The sequence below is a fragment of the Rhea pennata genome, chromosome 7, assembly GCF_028389875.1.
Source record: "Rhea pennata isolate bPtePen1 chromosome 7, bPtePen1.pri, whole genome shotgun sequence".
Lineage (NCBI taxonomy): Eukaryota > Metazoa > Chordata > Aves > Rheiformes > Rheidae > Rhea > Rhea pennata.
In genome coordinates, this window is record NC_084669.1 from 9,662,094 (window position 1) to 9,680,380 (window position 18,287).

Consider the following 18,287-nt stretch of genomic DNA (forward strand, 5'->3'; position numbering starts at 1 on the left):
TTTAAATATTTAAGAGTATGTGAGCTGAAAAACTAACTGCATAATAAATGCACCTAACGCATTGTACTCTGTATTCTGCTGTGAGATGAATGAAGTGTTCTTTTTGGCATTTTACAGCAAATAATTACAGCTTGGCTCTAGAATACATGAGCTTGAAAAGGCTTGTTGAGTTTCAGTTGGTTAAATTCTGCAATTTTACTAACTCTTGCAACTATGACATATCTCTTTGCTTCAACAATATTCGGAGATTTTTAGGCCAAAATGTATGCTGATACTCCTGGAAAAAGTCTGTGTGTTCTTCTAAAGGTACAAATCGGGACAAGAAACTTCTTCAAATCACAAGGTACATGAACAAATTGCAGTGCTAAACAATATTTTGACTGTTTTAAAAACAACTCATCCAATTAAGGTACCACATAGATAAAGAAACACTTTGAAAGCTGGCTAGCAAAAGACTAGTCAAAAGATAAGATGTTTAGTTTTAGATCTGTTCAATCGCATCTGCATGCATTAATGACTACTAAGAGTATAAATAGACTGTAACAGACAATTCAGCCTGAGAATAATTACTAATAATTAGCAGAATTTTAAAATCCAGTAGCATTTCTAAAACAGAATGTTTTCCAATGTAGTGCTATAAATGAGTGAAAAATAATTTAAATATAAGCGTTTTCTCTCTGACTTCCCAAAAAATCATCTGAAGGTGCAAATGAGACATTTTCTATATCCAAAACTTGTCAAAGAAAACCAAAGAAAAACGACATCCTATATACATTTGCACAAATATACGTATTTAACTGTTTAGCAACTCTAAACAGCTGATTAGGCTTTCTATTGCTCTGTACTGCTTAGTGGGTAACTTGTTCACTTCCTCCTAAGTACTCGGTACGCTGCATGACATACTTCTAGGGAACCTAGAGACTAACAGCAGATGTGTTTATAGGGTTCAGATTTTTTTCTCAGCATCTGCCTGTTAAGTGTCTTGCCTTCATCCCCAGAAACACTAGTTTACAGCAGCAGTTTTACTTAGACATACAGTGCCATAGTATATGGTATCTTTTAGAAGCATTAACATCCTAGTGAGACCAAAAATTTGTTTCTAGAGTTTAAATGTGTTAAAGCAAAGGAGTTGCACCTGAGTAACTCAATAATCAGGCAAAATTGTTTCACCACACAAAGCATCTGAAAAACACGTAGGTTATTTTATATGCTAGCTTTCGTACGGTACTTTCGAGGACACCGATACATGTTCTCTTCTGGGTATAGCTGGAACACTGGAAAACACTGTCTCCAAACACTCATTAATGGTCACCCTGCCCAAGGAGGAGCTTCAGATAACCTTGCTATTTTTATACTGAAGGAAATTGTAGGGAATGCTCACATGTTCCATTCTGCCAGTTATCCTGTGGGCACAGTAATCTCCAGTGTAAGAACAGCAATGATGGATGGAATTAAATCACTGCAATCACAGGCCACAAAAACAGGTTCTCTGCATTCTTTTCAAATACTTAAGAGTTGAGATACTGATTAATTTAGCTTCACAACACTTCTGTGACATGAAATAGTATTATTCCCATTTTACAGTAACTAATGTACACAGTGACCAAAAAAAATTGTGCAAGGTCACACAGGAAGTCAGCAAAAGAACTTGAAATAAAGGCCAGTCATTTCTGTTTCCTTGATATAACAATCTACCTCTTATGTAAGAATTTGTGCCTTGTTATAGAAATAATTCAATATGAAAATATGAACCACAACAAAGTAGGTTCAAAGTAGTTAGGTAAAAATATACCTCAAATAATTTTTTGAAGAGAGAAAAAGAAAAATAAGTGAATCTCCTTCAGGAAAATACTTCAGGTTTGTGCTAAGTTTTCTCAAAAAAAAAGAAAAAAAAAGAAAAACACAGACATTAGGCCTGGGATGATCTATTCATAGAGACAGAGTGGAGAAAGCAAGCATCTAAAAATCAAAAAGCCTGACTGTTCTGGGAACAGTATCTTTGCCAACCCTCACTGGCAGTTTGTTCCAAGCAATTCTAAAAAAGTGAATGTAGCACGTGTTAATTCATGCAAGAACCAGCCATTATCGTTTTTTTCTTAATCTTCCCACTCCAGCTGTTAAAAGTAGCAACTCTAAATATTATACATCACATCACAATGTCATATAGGCCTTCTAGGGATATTTTGGTCCGTGAGATTGAGACTCCTTGTGTTGTAAGCATGTCATGATCATATCTTATCTGTTCTTGTTCAACTGATGTGACAACACAGGCATTTACCTTCTGCTGTGATGAACCAGGAACTAGGTGCTTCTTCATGCAGTTTTGTATCTGCAGGAAGAGTCAACTTTAACAGAAATTGAATTGTCTGGCCAGGAGTTACAGCCAGTGAAGGAAGTTGAATGTTTGGTGCAGATTTAGGCAGTTTTGGAAGGTTTGCTATCTTATCCCCTTGTACAGAAAGATGATCTGGAACATCACATGCTTCTGGATTCAGGACAGGCAACTATCAGCAGAAATCAAACAAAATATTAATTTTAATTTGTGCCGTAGCACAAGTAGGCTTTCACAATACAATCACACATTCATAGCTGATGTGTTAGGAAAACTAACATAAGACAAGACCAAATGCACCAGTACTGCACTGACAGAAATAAAAAAGGACAGAATTTTTAAAAGTTAAAAATACATAAAATTGATATATAAAATTGAGAAAAATAATATTCACTATTAAAATCATAAAATCTACCGCTTAGGAGTTTCCACTATTTACAGTATACTTTCATCACATTTTTAGTTTAACAAACATTAAAGCTATTTTCTCTTAATCTGGTGGTACCTGTACCCTTAGGTAATAAAATCCAAGATTCTAGCCATGCAGATTACACAGTAAAGCAAAGGATTATTTCTCAGAATGTTACATTTCCTATGAAAATTTAAACCTACAGAAAGATGGTTTGACCATTCTGTCATACCTGTATGAAAACAGTAAGACATAGAGCCATTGTAAGATGGACAGGAATTCAAAGCTGTTTTGCCCTCATGTGGTATAAGCAAAGAGAGCACTGCTGAATTCTGAAAGGGGTTTTGATTTTACAACTTGGAAGCCCAAGAGAAAGAATATTAAAATTCTGCATTGCATATAATGAAAAGTTAGACATCATATAAAAATAAGTTTTAAATGTTTAGCAATGTAATAGTAAAAAAAAACTTTGTAGTACCAACATTTCTGAAAGATTTAGAAGAATTCCCTACAAGAGAGTAATGAGAGCTCTTCTGCTCTCTCAATAGCAGTCATATTAAGTAATCTATTGAGGACATTTCTCTCCAGTTCACTGTTGCAATTTATTCTATGTATCTCAATATTCTATATGCTTCTGGAAATAATTAAAGATCAGACATACAGATGCAGAATTAGAGACAATGATGTCAATAGATAAAAGATCTAGTAAAAACAATGTGGAAAAAAAAGATATTGCAAGGTAATCTAGATGCAAACACAAAGCACAAGGGGTAAGGTGCCTCACATTTACTTTGCTGTACAGTTCACATAGTAGTAAATGTAGAATAGCTGAATTTTGGCATAAATGACACCCTAGTGTGTCCTGAAAATAATCTGATCATCTGTATACCATGCCTGAAGTGGCTGATCTCTCAAAATCATCTTTTGTGGCTTAGCTACATGACTTGGCAAACGATTTCAACTTCCACTCATTCCAAAGAGAGTTGCAAGGGCTCATGAAGTGATTTTTCAGTGCAAAACTGCACTGTACTTTTTTTAGGGTAGCTCACGTTTCCATATTATTTAGAGGATCATCACTTTCTGTTTCTACGCAGCCTTCTCAAAGACTAAACATTTTCAACAAATGCATTAATAAACAATGTTTGTTTGCCAAACCATTTAATATTTTGCCACAAAATATTATGTGAATATAACTATTGTACCAAAAATTCCCTAGCTATATGATTTTTATACCACCTCCCAAAGTCTGTAATAGTAATTTATACCAAGAAACCCCACTATCAGTACATTTAATAAATATTACTTGCCACGGAAAGAATTTTTGTTTCCAAATCCAGCACTTTAATCTGATGATTATTTGTGTCTGCAACATACATCAAGCGGCCATTTTCCTCAACACATAAGCCTCCTGGTTCATTGAAAGTTGACTGTGTAAAGTTGAAAGCAGTAACATTGCTTGCTTCTCCTGTGCCTGCCAGAGTGGCGCAGTTCTTCGTTCTGGGATCTACAACTTTAATCTAAGATAAATAAACAAACCAACCAACCTGAGGAAAAAAATTCACCAATACTTAAAAGTTCTACATTATCTTACACTCAACATTTTCAGAAGCCAGCATTAACTTTCAGTATCTTAGCTAACAAGCATCCTTCCTCGGAACTATATCGTTGCTAGTTATCATCCTTTAATAAAAATATCTCCCTTCTTTCTCCCTTATTTCCCTGCTGGACTTTACTGCTTTCCTTGGTCTCCATTTAGTGTTCTCTTTTATCATTTCTAAGCTACATAATCCCATGCTATGTAAGTATGCTGAACAGCACATTCTTCTTATATTTGCTACCTTTCCGGAAAGATCTGAGAAGTGGTTGAAGTATAACAAAACTGGTAGGCTAACTTTGATATCATTCTTTCTAAAAATGAGTGCGTTAAATTTTGTTTCAAGTATTGTACAAAATGCAGTTTCAGTGTTTATTTTGCTATTGCTTCAAGAAAAATAGTAATTTGCCGTATAAACTTTAATGAGTATTTAGTGTATATATTTTACTCTTCAAATTAAACAGGTTACTTTTTCTTAATGCATCTAATCAAGGTAAATGTTAACAAACTTACAGGCATAAAAGCTTATACATCACCACATGAGGAGAAACACACAACACAACCTTTCTTACATCTGAAGTGACTCTGAGTTCCATGGGGGCAACGCATAGTATTTCTTTCTCAAAACCATACGTAGCTTTTTTAAGGAAGTCCAAAAGTAAGTCCTTTGGACTACAAATTTTAGCAAACCTGCAGTAGCAAACTTGCCATCATATCCATACAATAATATGTGATAACAAAACAATAACTCAAGAGAAAGAACCACAAGGGAAAAAACAAGAGAATCCACAAAATAACACATATCATTTGTTTTCTCAACTCCTCCAAACACAACCTTTGTATGTTCCCAAAATAATCTCCCATAGTGGTAAGAACTGTAAAACCATACACAATATGCTCCCGTATGCTTACCTTATGATTATAGGAATCAGCCACATAGAGCAGTTTTCTTTTCTTGTCCCATGTTACTCCTAGGGGATGCTGCAACTTTGCATTTATGCCTGCTCCATCCATATCACCAAAGGCAAACAAATTCTAAAGAAGTATGTTACTAAATTAAAATTTGATTAGTCAATGCTGACATAAAATTAAATGATTATAATTAAATGGAAATGAACTGACTTTTTGGCAAACAGAAGTAAGACAACTTCGAAATAAGGATACTAAGAACTGGGAACTATGATGCTGACCATGGAAATAGAGGCCAAGACAGTTAAACTATCAATATGAATACAGCTGACTAAAAACTAGGCAATGCCATCTCAGGTCGGCTGTTTTATAAATAAGTGAATCCCTGCAGCAACAATCTGCACTACAATCTAAGCACTGTGACTGGCACATATTTGTATTCCAATCAGCAAAGTTAAGAAATGGATGGCCATGCAAACTGATCTGCTCCCCGCTCACCCCAAAAGTGGCTCTTCCAGGTCAGGCTCTAGGAATATTAGCAGGGCATTGTGGGGAAGTTTGAAGTGATTACCAGTGGATCTCTCTCTCCTCCTACAAGGTGCTTCACTGCTCCATCTTTCAGAGAGATTGTTCGCACAGCGCTGCTCTCGCTATCTACTACAAAAAGGCAATTCCATGGATCCTCAGAAGCCAGAGACAGACCTGAAGGCTGTGCAAAGCCTGCCTTATGCGGGTATGCATTGTTTCTGTTCTCTTCATTCCCACTCCCAGCAAATCGAATGCAGGTTCCTTTCTTTAAATTGCTGAAGGAAAACAGTATCCAAGACCAAGAATAAGTTCGAAATGCTTCAGACATTATGCATAAACTGAAGTTACAGGAAAAGCATGTGAGTTATAAACAACCGTACAGCAGCACAAAGAATTCTTTGAATTGCCTCTGTGCTAACTTTTATTTCACCTTAGTTTATCATTCATCAGGAAATGCAACGCAAAGTAACACCCAGTTATACTAATGTAGCTTACTAAGTCATAGCTTTATAGCAAAAGTAACAGCTTCCATTTATCTAACTTATGTAGGGAAAAAAAAACAGGCAGACTTTAAAGTACACAAGCCTTTTAAGTCTGAAGAAAAGCAGTAAACTTCAAGCTAAGTACAGGCTTAGGAAAATTACTTTGATTTTAATGTGATTATCTCTCTTCAGGGTTTGAACACTATTTATCAAACAAACAGCAATTTTTATGTCTCTCATTAAAGCTGCTTACCTTCCCTTTGGTAGTTTCCCACCTTCCAACATCAGTGCCCAGATCTGATGAGTGCCTGCCATGGCTATCCATAAAACATCGTCTTCCTGGGTGCCTGAAACTTTTAAAAAAGGGTATAAAAACCAGAGGAAAAAAAAATCCTTTGGACATGTTTTACAAAATCAAGAAGTCAACAAGCCCTGACATTCCCAGTCTAGTACATCTTTTGCCATAAGACATTCTGCTTTTCTTCTTCTATTCTCTTTCCAAGATTATAAAAAAATTATTTTTGATATCTCTGGTAAAGACAACACTTCAAATGAGATTTGCTGTTTTACATGATTTTGTTGTTGGGTTCACCTATTTTTGGATTCATACTGGCCAATAAATATTTATATATGTTTGTTAAAAATGTATTTTTTTTTATTAAGCTAGCTGACAAAGTTCGATAATCCAAATTATTATTGGCAGTTGTTTCCAGGGTTTATGAGAAATAATATGGCAGTACATTTCAGACCATATGCTCATTTTAACTACAGATCTTTTATCTTGCAAATTCACATGTTCTCTTATCCCAGTAATCCACTGAAATTAGTGGTAATACTAATGGTAGTAAAGATAAGGTACATGACTGTTTTCAAGAAAACAGAATCCAGTGCTTGAATGTCATGTAGATCAATGCAACAGAAAGTAAAAACTGCTGTTTATTCAACGGTTAGGTGTGATGTGTGCAATCACCATTTTTCCTCTAACCAGTTTCCAAGTGATAATCTCTTCCTGTACACCTGTATACGTGATATTACAAATGCAAAATGCAGACATCCGTGTTCCTGTAGAACAGGGACCTTCTGACCGAAAAGTGTTCAAATGTGTATCTGTTTTTTTCAGCTCATGAAGTATAAAACTATTATTCACCAATCCAAATTTGTAAAATTAAACAAAGCTTGACAACTTTATTTTCCAAACAAAATGATATAAATGAAAATAGAAAAACAAGTAAGTGCTCTACAGCTTAAAACAGATCATATTGCAGCATAACAAAGAATGCATGAAGTAGTGAAAGGCCATAAAAACAAAATGAATTTACTTAGCATTTATGAAAAATTTAAGGAACAGAAAATTTACATTTAAAAACTTTATTAAAACAGGTAGAGTTATCTTCCTAATACTGAACTAGTCTATACACACTACAGAACTGTCTCATCTAGTCAGAAACAAAATTAAAAAGTTTTTCTAAAAAAACGTAACAGATATTGGAATAACTATTAGCCAATTAACTGAAAAATATCTTCCAAATGCTCACAAAGACTTTTTACTTCTATGAATTTATAAAACAATGTGGGTCCCATAGCACTGTTCCTTGCAACAAACAGCAGCTCCTCATATTTTGTAGTTTCAGAATACAAATAATTTTATGTAAGATGTTTGCAAACTTTTAAACCTGAAAAGTTAGACCAAATCACTCTTCTGAAATAAAATTATCACTGTGCTCCAAAATGAGATTCTTGCATTTTCCACTTCTCAAGCATTCTTACATCATACATTAGAAGAGGAAAAAAATAGTACCATTCTATCTACAGAAACAATTTCCTCCTACTGTAAGCACTCTTAAGAGTAGTATTAATATGATTTTAATGGAATTTATCTTCATTCTTTTCTTTTTCTGGGATCAAGACAGACGTTTCCAAGCATGTGATCAAAAAAGAGCTCTGCCGAATCTCTCCTGCATCTCCGCATGCTCTGTGTTTTTATGCAAACTGGAATCACAATAATAAAAGCTAAACTTCCACAGCACCTAAAAACTTTTGATGAGTGGCAAGGTTCACAAAATGAGCTGTAAAACAAATATTCTACAAATCATAAGAGATGCTAAGAAAGTACCAGCAATGCCAAAAAATATCCCCTGAAAATCCCCAAACCACAGAATGATCTTAGTTTCAAATCTTTTTTTGTTTTTTTTTTTTTTTAAAGGGACTTAATTAAGAAAATAGGCTAGGCAATCATCTGACTACCTCCTAAATAGCACATGCTCAACTCCCATGATTTTCTGTTTCTATGCTGCATAGCTTGCATTTTTCAGATGCTACTGTTCTGAGTACCCCAGAATGAGCAGTGCTAAAATCACTGCTTAATTCAGAAAATGGGCTTTTAAACTTGCATTTACGCTATCCACTTCATTCTGAAGGATCTCAAAATGCTTTGTTAATTATTTCTAATGAAATGGAACAGTAAGAATAGAGCTGAGCACTTCAGAAAATCTAATGCATAAATCAAATTTCGTAGTTCCACACACTGAGAACTATCTTTTAACAGTCAGAAGCTGAAAAACTGAAGAGACACCTTACTCCAATTATACACACTGAAAGGCTCATCAAACAAAATACAAGACAAATGTATCAATATTAATTTCAAATTTTACTGAATACGTAAGATCAATAGAGAAAAGACTTTCTTCAACTAGAGAATAAGACAGAAAAATAAGAAAGACTTATAACTGCTATAGACTTTAATGCAAGTTAAATATTTTCTTCCAGATAGCCAGTAGAACAAAGGTAATAGCTATAATAATGGAAACAGAATGCTTATACTGAATCAGAAAAAATATGTCAGAGCTTTAACCAGAAAGCTATAAAAAAACAGAAAAGTAAAAACAATGCCTGTGGTTGCCTATTTTATCACATGATGGTCCTGACACCACACAGTTTAATGTTCTAAAGCAGAAGAGAGAAAACATTCTTCTTCGAGGAGAAAACAATTTGGGGATGTGTCACCAGCATCACCCTTCTACTATTCTCAAAGGAGAAGGAGGGGACAGGGAGAACAAGCATGCCAGAAGTTATGATATTGCCACCAACTACTCCTTATCATCCTTGAATGGAAAGAATTTATTTTCAAAAGAACTTATTACAAAACAACGTAATTGAATAAATGTAAAAGAATTACTTTGTTCTTTTAAGAGCCACATTCCAACCTATCTCAAGCTGTTCTTAAAATTCAGTGTAGTTTCTCCTTATTAGGATATGTACTTTCTTATCTTTAGGGCTCTCTGTATTAAAGCAAAGTATGGCTTGTAAATACGAAACACTTACATTACAAAGATTCACATAACGAACTAGAGTGTTGAATGCACTACTGTTCCATATGGCAGCACTATACTATTCTTTACTTCTGTGCTTTTCAAGTTCCTAAATCTGCCTTTGTTACATATCCATGCTTTTAACAATTCACAGTCCTGTTCCTATACATATTCAATTTTAAAAATGTCAGTAGTAATGTTGACATTTCTAAGGCTAACTGTAAGTCAATCTGAAAACACAGATAAGTACCTACTCAGATACTCAGTGCAGGATGCCACATTCTTTCCTTGTTTAATATAAAGGATGAGAAAGACTTTCTTTAGTAGCAGTAAACAGCAATATTTATTTACAAGGATTCCATTCCCAGGAATACTGAATACTTCCAGTTTCCCTGTCTGGGGACTGCATGTTTACTTCCAATTCAGGAGTTAAAAGTCTGGGAATCAAAGTCACATTTTGTGGATGACAGCACTGACATTTTCTAAATAGACTAACTGAAAATATTTTTCCCATATAAAAAGTTTACCTTAAAGAAGTAATCTGTTGGAACTATTTTTATGTAACAAGGTATCCTGCTTACAGACACGTATGAAAATAAGTCTTATCTTCACTTAAGTCAGTGCAAGTTTAATAAATTGAATCTGACTGGAGATTCAGTGTTCTTTCTTCAGCAAGAGAGAGCGCACAAATCTCAGAAGAATGCCATTTTAGGAGCAGGAACAAAAGCTGTTTAGAGATGACAAAACCTATCACAAATTACTTTAGGACACATGAAAATTTCTGCTAAATTGATCAGCCCCTCTTTGGGATTCAATAGGGAAGTGATTGTTTGACCCATTCAGACAATATATAGAGGAAAATCATGTGCTTTAGAAGTCCTCCCAAAACGTTCCTAGATAATACTCTCTTCACTGCAGTCCTTCATTGCAACTTTTTAATATCATGTTTCTCAGAAGACATTTCTCCTTTAACAGTTCATATAAGGGAATGAAACACTATAGTAAGTCTTTTGCTTAACTTTAGCACTATCTTTAATCATGAAATTACTTTTTTCCTGTGAAATTTCGAGTATTTTAAAGAAAAAGTAACTTCATTTACAAGTAAATTTAGGATTAAACAAGAGAAGAACAAACAATGCTGTTAAATGCCAATGATATTTTAGAAATTATTTTCTGAACTGAACTTGCATCAGAACAAAACTGAACGGGGTATCTGTGAGTTTGTACCTTGCATGGGGAATTGCTGAAAAGATGAAGTCTTCTGCATTCCAAATGAGTCTGCACCACGCATCATGCAGTGTAAAACATTTATTTAGAGTAATTCAAATTTTGAGTTGTAAAGAAATAAGATTCAAAATTAATCCCTGATGATCTCAAAAACCAGTTCTTATTTTCAGCTATTACCAGTGGAAATTCCTTTCACATAACAAGGGCTACAGCATCAACATTGGAATGAGACAAGACTAAAAGGAAAAAGACACATAGATAGCATACTTTCAAGATCAGATAGTTAAGATGCATGCTCAGTTCACCCAGGGAGTTAATTGGTTATTACTTTTTTGGTAAAATTATGGAAGAATCACTATGAATAATTCAGAAAAAATAAATCTTTACTTTGGAATGTTCTAAATAATCCTCTAGCAGAAGCATGGAAAATCTTACATATTTTGGCTTTTTAAGGGTTATAAAGATTGTACCAGGATGACAGGTACTACACTTCCATTTAAATAAAATCTATGTAAAACGTATATTAAAGCACAAATTTCCAACTCATTTATTGAAAGCATGGTCAATGCTGTACTTGGGAATTTCTATAAATAGCTTTCAAACATGCAATTGAAGACTGGATTTTGCAGTTATGTCACCATGCACAGGTCATCGTTGTTTCTTCCAGTAAGAATACAGCTATCAGGAACATTTAACACTTGCATCAGCTGTGCATTTAAGTATCACTTGCTTTCAACACCCACTGAATAAAAATAGAACAGGACAATAGAGAAATCTTAAAAAAAAAAAAAAAAAAAAAAAAAAAAGCCCACCTCTCCACACACAGTAATATAATAATGTATTTTGAAATTGATAGCCCTATATTATGCATTTCCTATACAATCTATGCCAATACAAACTTCAGTATCAGCTTCAACAAAGCCAGAATTTAATCCATGGAGTTCACTCATGAATTTTAAAGGAGGGTAAAACAAAGTTCAGTGGCCATAACTAAAGTAACTAAAAATATGATGAAGAAGAATATTGTCTGCCTGAATCCTAGCCTTTGTTTTGTCTCCATTAATTCCCCTACCTTAAAGGGAAACAATTGTGTCAACTTTCTTTTAAATGGTATTTAACAACCACTTAAACTCTTTGCCTCAGTCTTCAACTTCTATACAAAATGGGGAAACAAAGCTTACTATCTCATGCAAATACTATGAGCCTTGGTTAGAAATATGCTGAGATACTCGGTAATATCTGTTCTAAGAATCAAATGATCTGCTCCCTCATTTACATTTTTCTGAATATTTTTATCTTTCAAATGTATACAAAGCAAATTCCAATCACAAAATTGACTCCTAATGGATATAGTTGGTTTTGGTAAAGATGTTATCAGGTCTTGGTTTTGCTTGTCTGTTAATCTGAAAACTTTATCCTCAAAATACACTCAAAAATATTTTCAATGTGATCACACTAAGATTAGATACCACAGTGCTGAACTGCGTAAGAAGCTGAGAAGTCCAATTCTTACTATACTTGGAGCCAAATTAATGTAAAAATGTCATTCACTTAAACAATTTCACAAAACTACACCTCAAACCTACAGGTGATTTATTCTCTATTGACAATACAAAATAATCTTCCTAAACCTTCAAGCCAGATGTCAGGAACAGATCTAATGACTTACATGACTTCTGGATCAGGACTGATGTCCTTTGGAATCCAATAACTAAACCGTGTATTTACTTCATATCTTTGAAATCAACCATCTCAAAGCAATAATGAATCAAAGCAATTGTGAATACAGTGTTCTAAGATTAGCAAGGATATTTCTTAGTTCTTTAAATGGCATCTTTTAGACCATAATTAAAGTTTGTTTCATCCCACAACAATCTAAAATTAAAATAAACAAATGAAAACAATGAAGTCTTAATAGACCAATACATACTCTAAACTGTATGTAGAGAAGTAATGTTTTAAGAGACATGATTGATATGGAAAAGAAGTTCATCTTTTAGGAGGGTAACCTTTTCCTTTGAGATTTTGAAAAAGGTTAGTATAAGCTGTTTAATACTGTAAGTATCTCGCACAGCACAAAGAGCTTAAACTTCTAAGCTTTCTTTCTTCTGCCTTTCATGTTCTAGACAGCATGGCTCTGGGCATTAAAAGGAGGCTTACGGAAGCATCATTTGTTTAAAAAGAAATCTGAAAAACGTAGATCTAGGTTCTGAAAAAAATCCTCTTGTGCACAGCTTAACATATATAGATTTAAGGAAAATGGAAATCTATGCCATGCCAGTTAACACAAAAGTCAATCTAATAAATATGTAATAATGAACTGTAACTTTTTGCATTATATGCAGCCTCCTCAAACTTGCACAAAGATGTATATAAGCATGTGTAAAAAAGGATAATACAAATGGGCATCACTGTATGGATGCAAATAGAAGTAACTTCTGAAACACAAACTCATCCATCCAAACTCACTAGTAGACACTAACACAGTTATTTTTTCGGTATGCTAACAACAGCATATCTACTTGTGGTAGGACAGCACACTGAGAATAACCAACAGAAGGCTGGGTCTCTGCCCAGGAACAGAGCTCTATACGTTTGGCCAGGACAAGGAAGACTTCCTACAGAGCTGTGCTTCCTACGCATTTGCTGAATAACGAATGTACGCTATGACATACCAGAGAGTAAGAGAAGAGCCTACCAGTCTCCAGCAATTTCCAGTAACAGTAGAACTTTGACAAATTCTACTGCAATGGTGATAATCTATTTTGATGCTTAACACACACACGCACAGACACACACACACACATAAAAGCTACTGCAGCTCGTGACTATATCTATGCTGAAGGCAAATGCATTGCAGGCTACAACAGACAATCCTGGTTACTCATGCACATTTTTGTTGTGTTTGCATTGTATCTTGAGACAACATCTTAGATGCTTACATCATTCACACGTCTATCTAAACCTCCTTTGACTCCTCCAACAGGTTCTTGAAACTCGTGATTTAAGTGCATGCTGGAGTCCTGGCCCTCTAAAAACCACCTATTTTACAATCTATACACTGACACTGCCAAAATTCTGCACAGGCATCAAGAACACTTGATGTGTACACATCAAGTACTTTTGCTAGTGGCTCACCATTGCTGGGTATATTTTGACACATTTCATTTTAGGTCAGCATGCTAAATCCCCCAGAATGACTCTCTAAAACCCAGAGAATACAGACTGTTATGCAGAGTTCAACCATAAGCACTCCATTTGAAATTCACCATTGTAATGTCACTTAATTTTCATAAAACATTTACAGAAAGAAAACAGCTATAAATCTATTAAAACAAATGTGGCATGATACTGCCACATACAAGGTTTCAAGAAGCCTACACTGAGAAGAGCAGCTGCGGCTGAACTAATTAAGCTTTGACAATACAAGCCTGTTTTAGAAGAACGCGATAGGGAGGAACTGAGGTGGTTCTCTGCAGCAGATTTTCAGTCTCTGGGAATACAGAAGGAAGGTATCTTAAAATAAGCAGGATTGAGGTGCTCTACCCTAAGATGGTACAGTCAAAGAGTCTTTGTTTGTGCTTTATGCCAACTCTCCCACATTTTCTCTGCAAAAACAAAAGACAATGGGAGAAGGCAGCAGTGCCAAGAGGTTAATTTTATAAGTCATCTCAATAATTAATATAACTGTCCCATTATAGTTTTATATGCAAACTTTTTTTTTTTTTAAAAAAGTATTTCTGTATTTTCTCCAACATTAAAAATGGCTGACTGATTTCACACATGAAGTATTTTCTTTTCAAAACTGAATTCATCTTGAAACAACTAAAATCCAGCTCCCCAACACATTACCCCGGAGTATGTATCCAGGGTATATATTACTCCAGGGTAACAGTCAGTGAGGAGGAGAGGAAGAAATGTCTTTTAGTGACAAACTACCATGGACTCCAAGGAGAGGATGAAACAGTGCAAATCTTCCAAATAATAATGACTGAAAGAGCATCCAAAAAGTGATCTAGTTCACTATTCTTCTCTAAGGAGATACTAAATACATCCAGCTCATTCCTGAAAGATTGTCTAACCCATTTTTCAATACCTGTAAAGAGAATACTCTACAACTTCATCAGGCAGGAAATTTTACCTATTTTTTCCCCCTATGCAAATTTTTGCCAATTCAACCCACCACAGATCTGAAAATAAAACTACTCTCTTTCACATGGTAGCAGTTTTCTATACATTTGATCATTCCTTTATATGTGAAGGACCCAGTCCTTCTTCCTACTAGGTTACACCAGTAAGTTACATCAAATTTTTCCAGGCCATATTTCCAGGGAATCTAAATCATTTTGAACATCTTTTCATCATTTTATTGGCTATTCTGTCCACTCAGGTGTTACCAGGATCAGAAACAGACTCTTGCCAACATTGTACTCAATATACTCCTCTGTTTCGAAGTCTCTCTGGTCACAGTTTTCTAACAATTTTATGTAAGTATTATAGTAATTTCATTAAGTCTTTTTCCCTAGCTTCTTTTGCTCACACAGGTTGGTAATAAAAGTCTTAAAAATAAATTAAAAACAAAAGTTTTATGTATTTGGCTTATTACCCTCTCAAAGAAGGAAATTAAATTGATTTCACTCCTCTTAACTCACAGGTTATACTGTATTTTGATAGAGATCTAAATACACAACTGACAGCTAGGATCTAATTGAATATGAAAAGAATATATACTCTGAACAGAGTTTAGAAGATCTGATTTTCATAAACAGTAATAAAAACTCAGTAGTCAATGTTAAACGGTACAGATGACTAATTCTCTACAAATGACTGATTGAGTGATGACTATGTTCATGTTGGTAACAATCATATCAATTAACATTTCATTTAACAAGCAGAGCTCTCAAAAATATCAAGACATTCAGATACTGGCAGAAGTAAAAGGAAGCATCATGAAAATCAGTAAGTAAAATAACAGGGTATTTCAAACAGGTCTGTTAATCAGCTTAAGCTTCTGAAGCACTGGGGCAATAACCTATGATGAGTTATTAGTCTCCTTCCTTGCTGATCTGTGAAACAGCTTTGCCACGACATCCCAAAGAGATCAGCTTGCCAGTTCAGGATAGCATGAAAACCATAGCATCTGACCACATAACAGTCTACTGGACCACATCAGCACAATCAGATTGGATAATATTCAGAACTCATGCAGCAACTCTTTTATAGTCACCCATATCTGGTGGGACTCTCAGGTATTCCGCGTACCTTCCACAATATCCTTAACATAGACCACATGTGAAGGTCACTGGTAGGGACTTCCAATATAGCGCTGGGCTTTTTTTGTAAAGACACATTAGTAAAAATGTTAAATCTAAAAATTGGTGCCTCTTGTTTGTCTTAGTAGTCATAGTACACTGTCTACACTGAGAACATATTTGCACCAACACTCTGCATTTATGAAATAGCTTTATGTTCCCTTAAACTAAATCCAAAGATTTTTTTTTTCTCCTGGGTAACTCATCCAAGATTATAGCATGCTTTCAGGTCATTAAAAAGTTCTAATTACTACCCTTGCAAAGCACTTCCAATTTAAAGATAACAAACATAAATCATACCACAATTGTTATGCTCTTCCTTACCCCTTCATCTGCAGATTCAAGGAAACCCAGTGTTAGCCGTCAAATTTTACACCAAAAATGCTGGCTACAGAGTTTTATGCCACATTTAAACATTCATTGCTCATTGTTAAGAGATTTGCAGTTCCAACTCTTAAATTATATTGAAATGAAAACTAAACGAGAAAGAATATTAACTCATAGCTCCTAACAGTTAACAGCATCACAGTTACATGATTTCAAGCTCAGGTATGTGTTAGGTGGATCAGGAGAGAAAAAGCTTATTAAATCCTTGGAAGACGGTACTTGCATCTTTCCTGTTATACAAAGATTTTGTTTTTACCTCTGAAACTTGCAAGGTTTTTCCTGAGAAACGCCTCTGCTATCAGTCTGAATCTACTATGATCTTCAGTCTAATGATCTTATGTCACCTGAACGTTAATAAATATTGTCACAAACTCAAATATTTACAAAAAGTCAGAATGTCTGTGGAGTCAAGAAAAGAAACTTACAGACAATGTGCACTTCCTATAAAGCGCATATACTTCTTTAGTGATGCTGGCATAAAGCATTAACCTAGCAACAGCAATCACAACTTTCTTTTCTATTTAGATACAGTAATTATATACCTTGCTACAAAAAGTTTGCCTCTATCTCAGATAATAGAGGTCCACATTTTTTCAGGACCCAAAACAGAAACTTGATCTCAGCTGATAACGGTGATATTTTTTCTGAAGAAACCACTGTTTTTAAACTCAGTTATACAGTAAAGTAAATCTTTGCTTTTTGGTATCTCAGATTACCAAAAAAGGGAAAATAAATAGTCACGCACGTATAAATAAAACAAGTCAAAATCTCAACTGATACAATACCTGAATTTCCGAAGGCCACATCCCATGGAGAGCTGATGGGCTGTTCTTCTCCTTTTGCTCCACCTTCCTTGTCATCACCTTGTATCCCAACACCTGCTACAGTGCTCACCATCTCTAATTCTAGGTCAATCTATATGAAACAAAATTATATAAATTGAGTGTACAACAGCAAGCTGAATCAATACAGATAATCTGAGCTAAATGTCAAAAACACAAAACCAGATAATCTTTGCTGACAAGAAGAAACCAAATACCCCAAAATTTCAGGTATTTCTTTACATAGGAGGAAAAAACTGCACTGGACTTTTATGTCCAACTGCACATAAAGAACACTAGTCTGTCAAGGTTAAGTCTAACTTTTGGAAAAAAAGTAAAAATATTCCAGAGAAGTGTTCAGATGGACAACAAATGTGGCTGTTTCATTTTAAACTAGTTTTAATGGAATATACTATAAAAACTCAAATACTGTAACAGTACTTCACATCTCTCTATATAATAATCTGTACAAAGCAAATAATTTTTGCAGTTTATTTCACTAGCAAGACATAAATATAATTCACGCCCTGGAGGGAAAAATACTTATTTCGTTTCTGTCACCTAAATGTCTTCCTCTTTCCCTCACTTTTTCTGTGTATTTAAGTCACTTCTAGTAAGTCTCATAAATTTATTGTGATGATTATGTAAAAAAGTAGAGTCTTACTGACACAGCATCTTCTAACTTTTGTAGCAATAAATGCCTCCCTTTTACATAGCTTGTGTCTTACATAAGCAGTTGAAAGCATGTACCTATAGCTGTTATATTACCTTAATTCTTTAATCCTGGGATATCCTGATGTCATGTTTAGAAACCATGAAAAATGATGAAGCTGTATGGCCCAAATCTTCATCTGTCTCTGCACTATCTTTGTTACCCAAACCACTTACAATTTATATTGACTAACGTTCCTACCTGCTAAACACTCGTGCTTAATCCAAAAAATCCACATGCAGACAATTCTCAAATTAAACCAGTTA

General features: G+C 34.7%; 1 protein-coding gene across 2 annotated transcripts in view; it reads right to left on the reverse strand.

The window, feature by feature from the left end:
- The window catches only part of NHLRC2 (NHL repeat containing 2), a 40,850-nt gene that overhangs the window by 9,027 nt on the left and 13,536 nt on the right, over positions 1 to 18,287 (reverse strand). For both annotated transcript variants that reach the window (XM_062579925.1, XM_062579924.1), the window contains exons 5-10: positions 17,274 to 17,403; positions 6,508 to 6,607; positions 5,816 to 6,047; positions 5,248 to 5,370; positions 4,049 to 4,258; positions 2,279 to 2,504 (exon numbers count right to left, since the gene is read on the reverse strand). In XM_062579925.1, the coding sequence (XP_062435909.1) occupies positions 2,279 to 2,504; positions 4,049 to 4,258; positions 5,248 to 5,370; positions 5,816 to 6,047; positions 6,508 to 6,607; positions 17,274 to 17,403 (1,021 nt within the window). The remainder of the gene's footprint in view (positions 1 to 2,278; positions 2,505 to 4,048; positions 4,259 to 5,247; positions 5,371 to 5,815; positions 6,048 to 6,507; positions 6,608 to 17,273; positions 17,404 to 18,287) is intronic.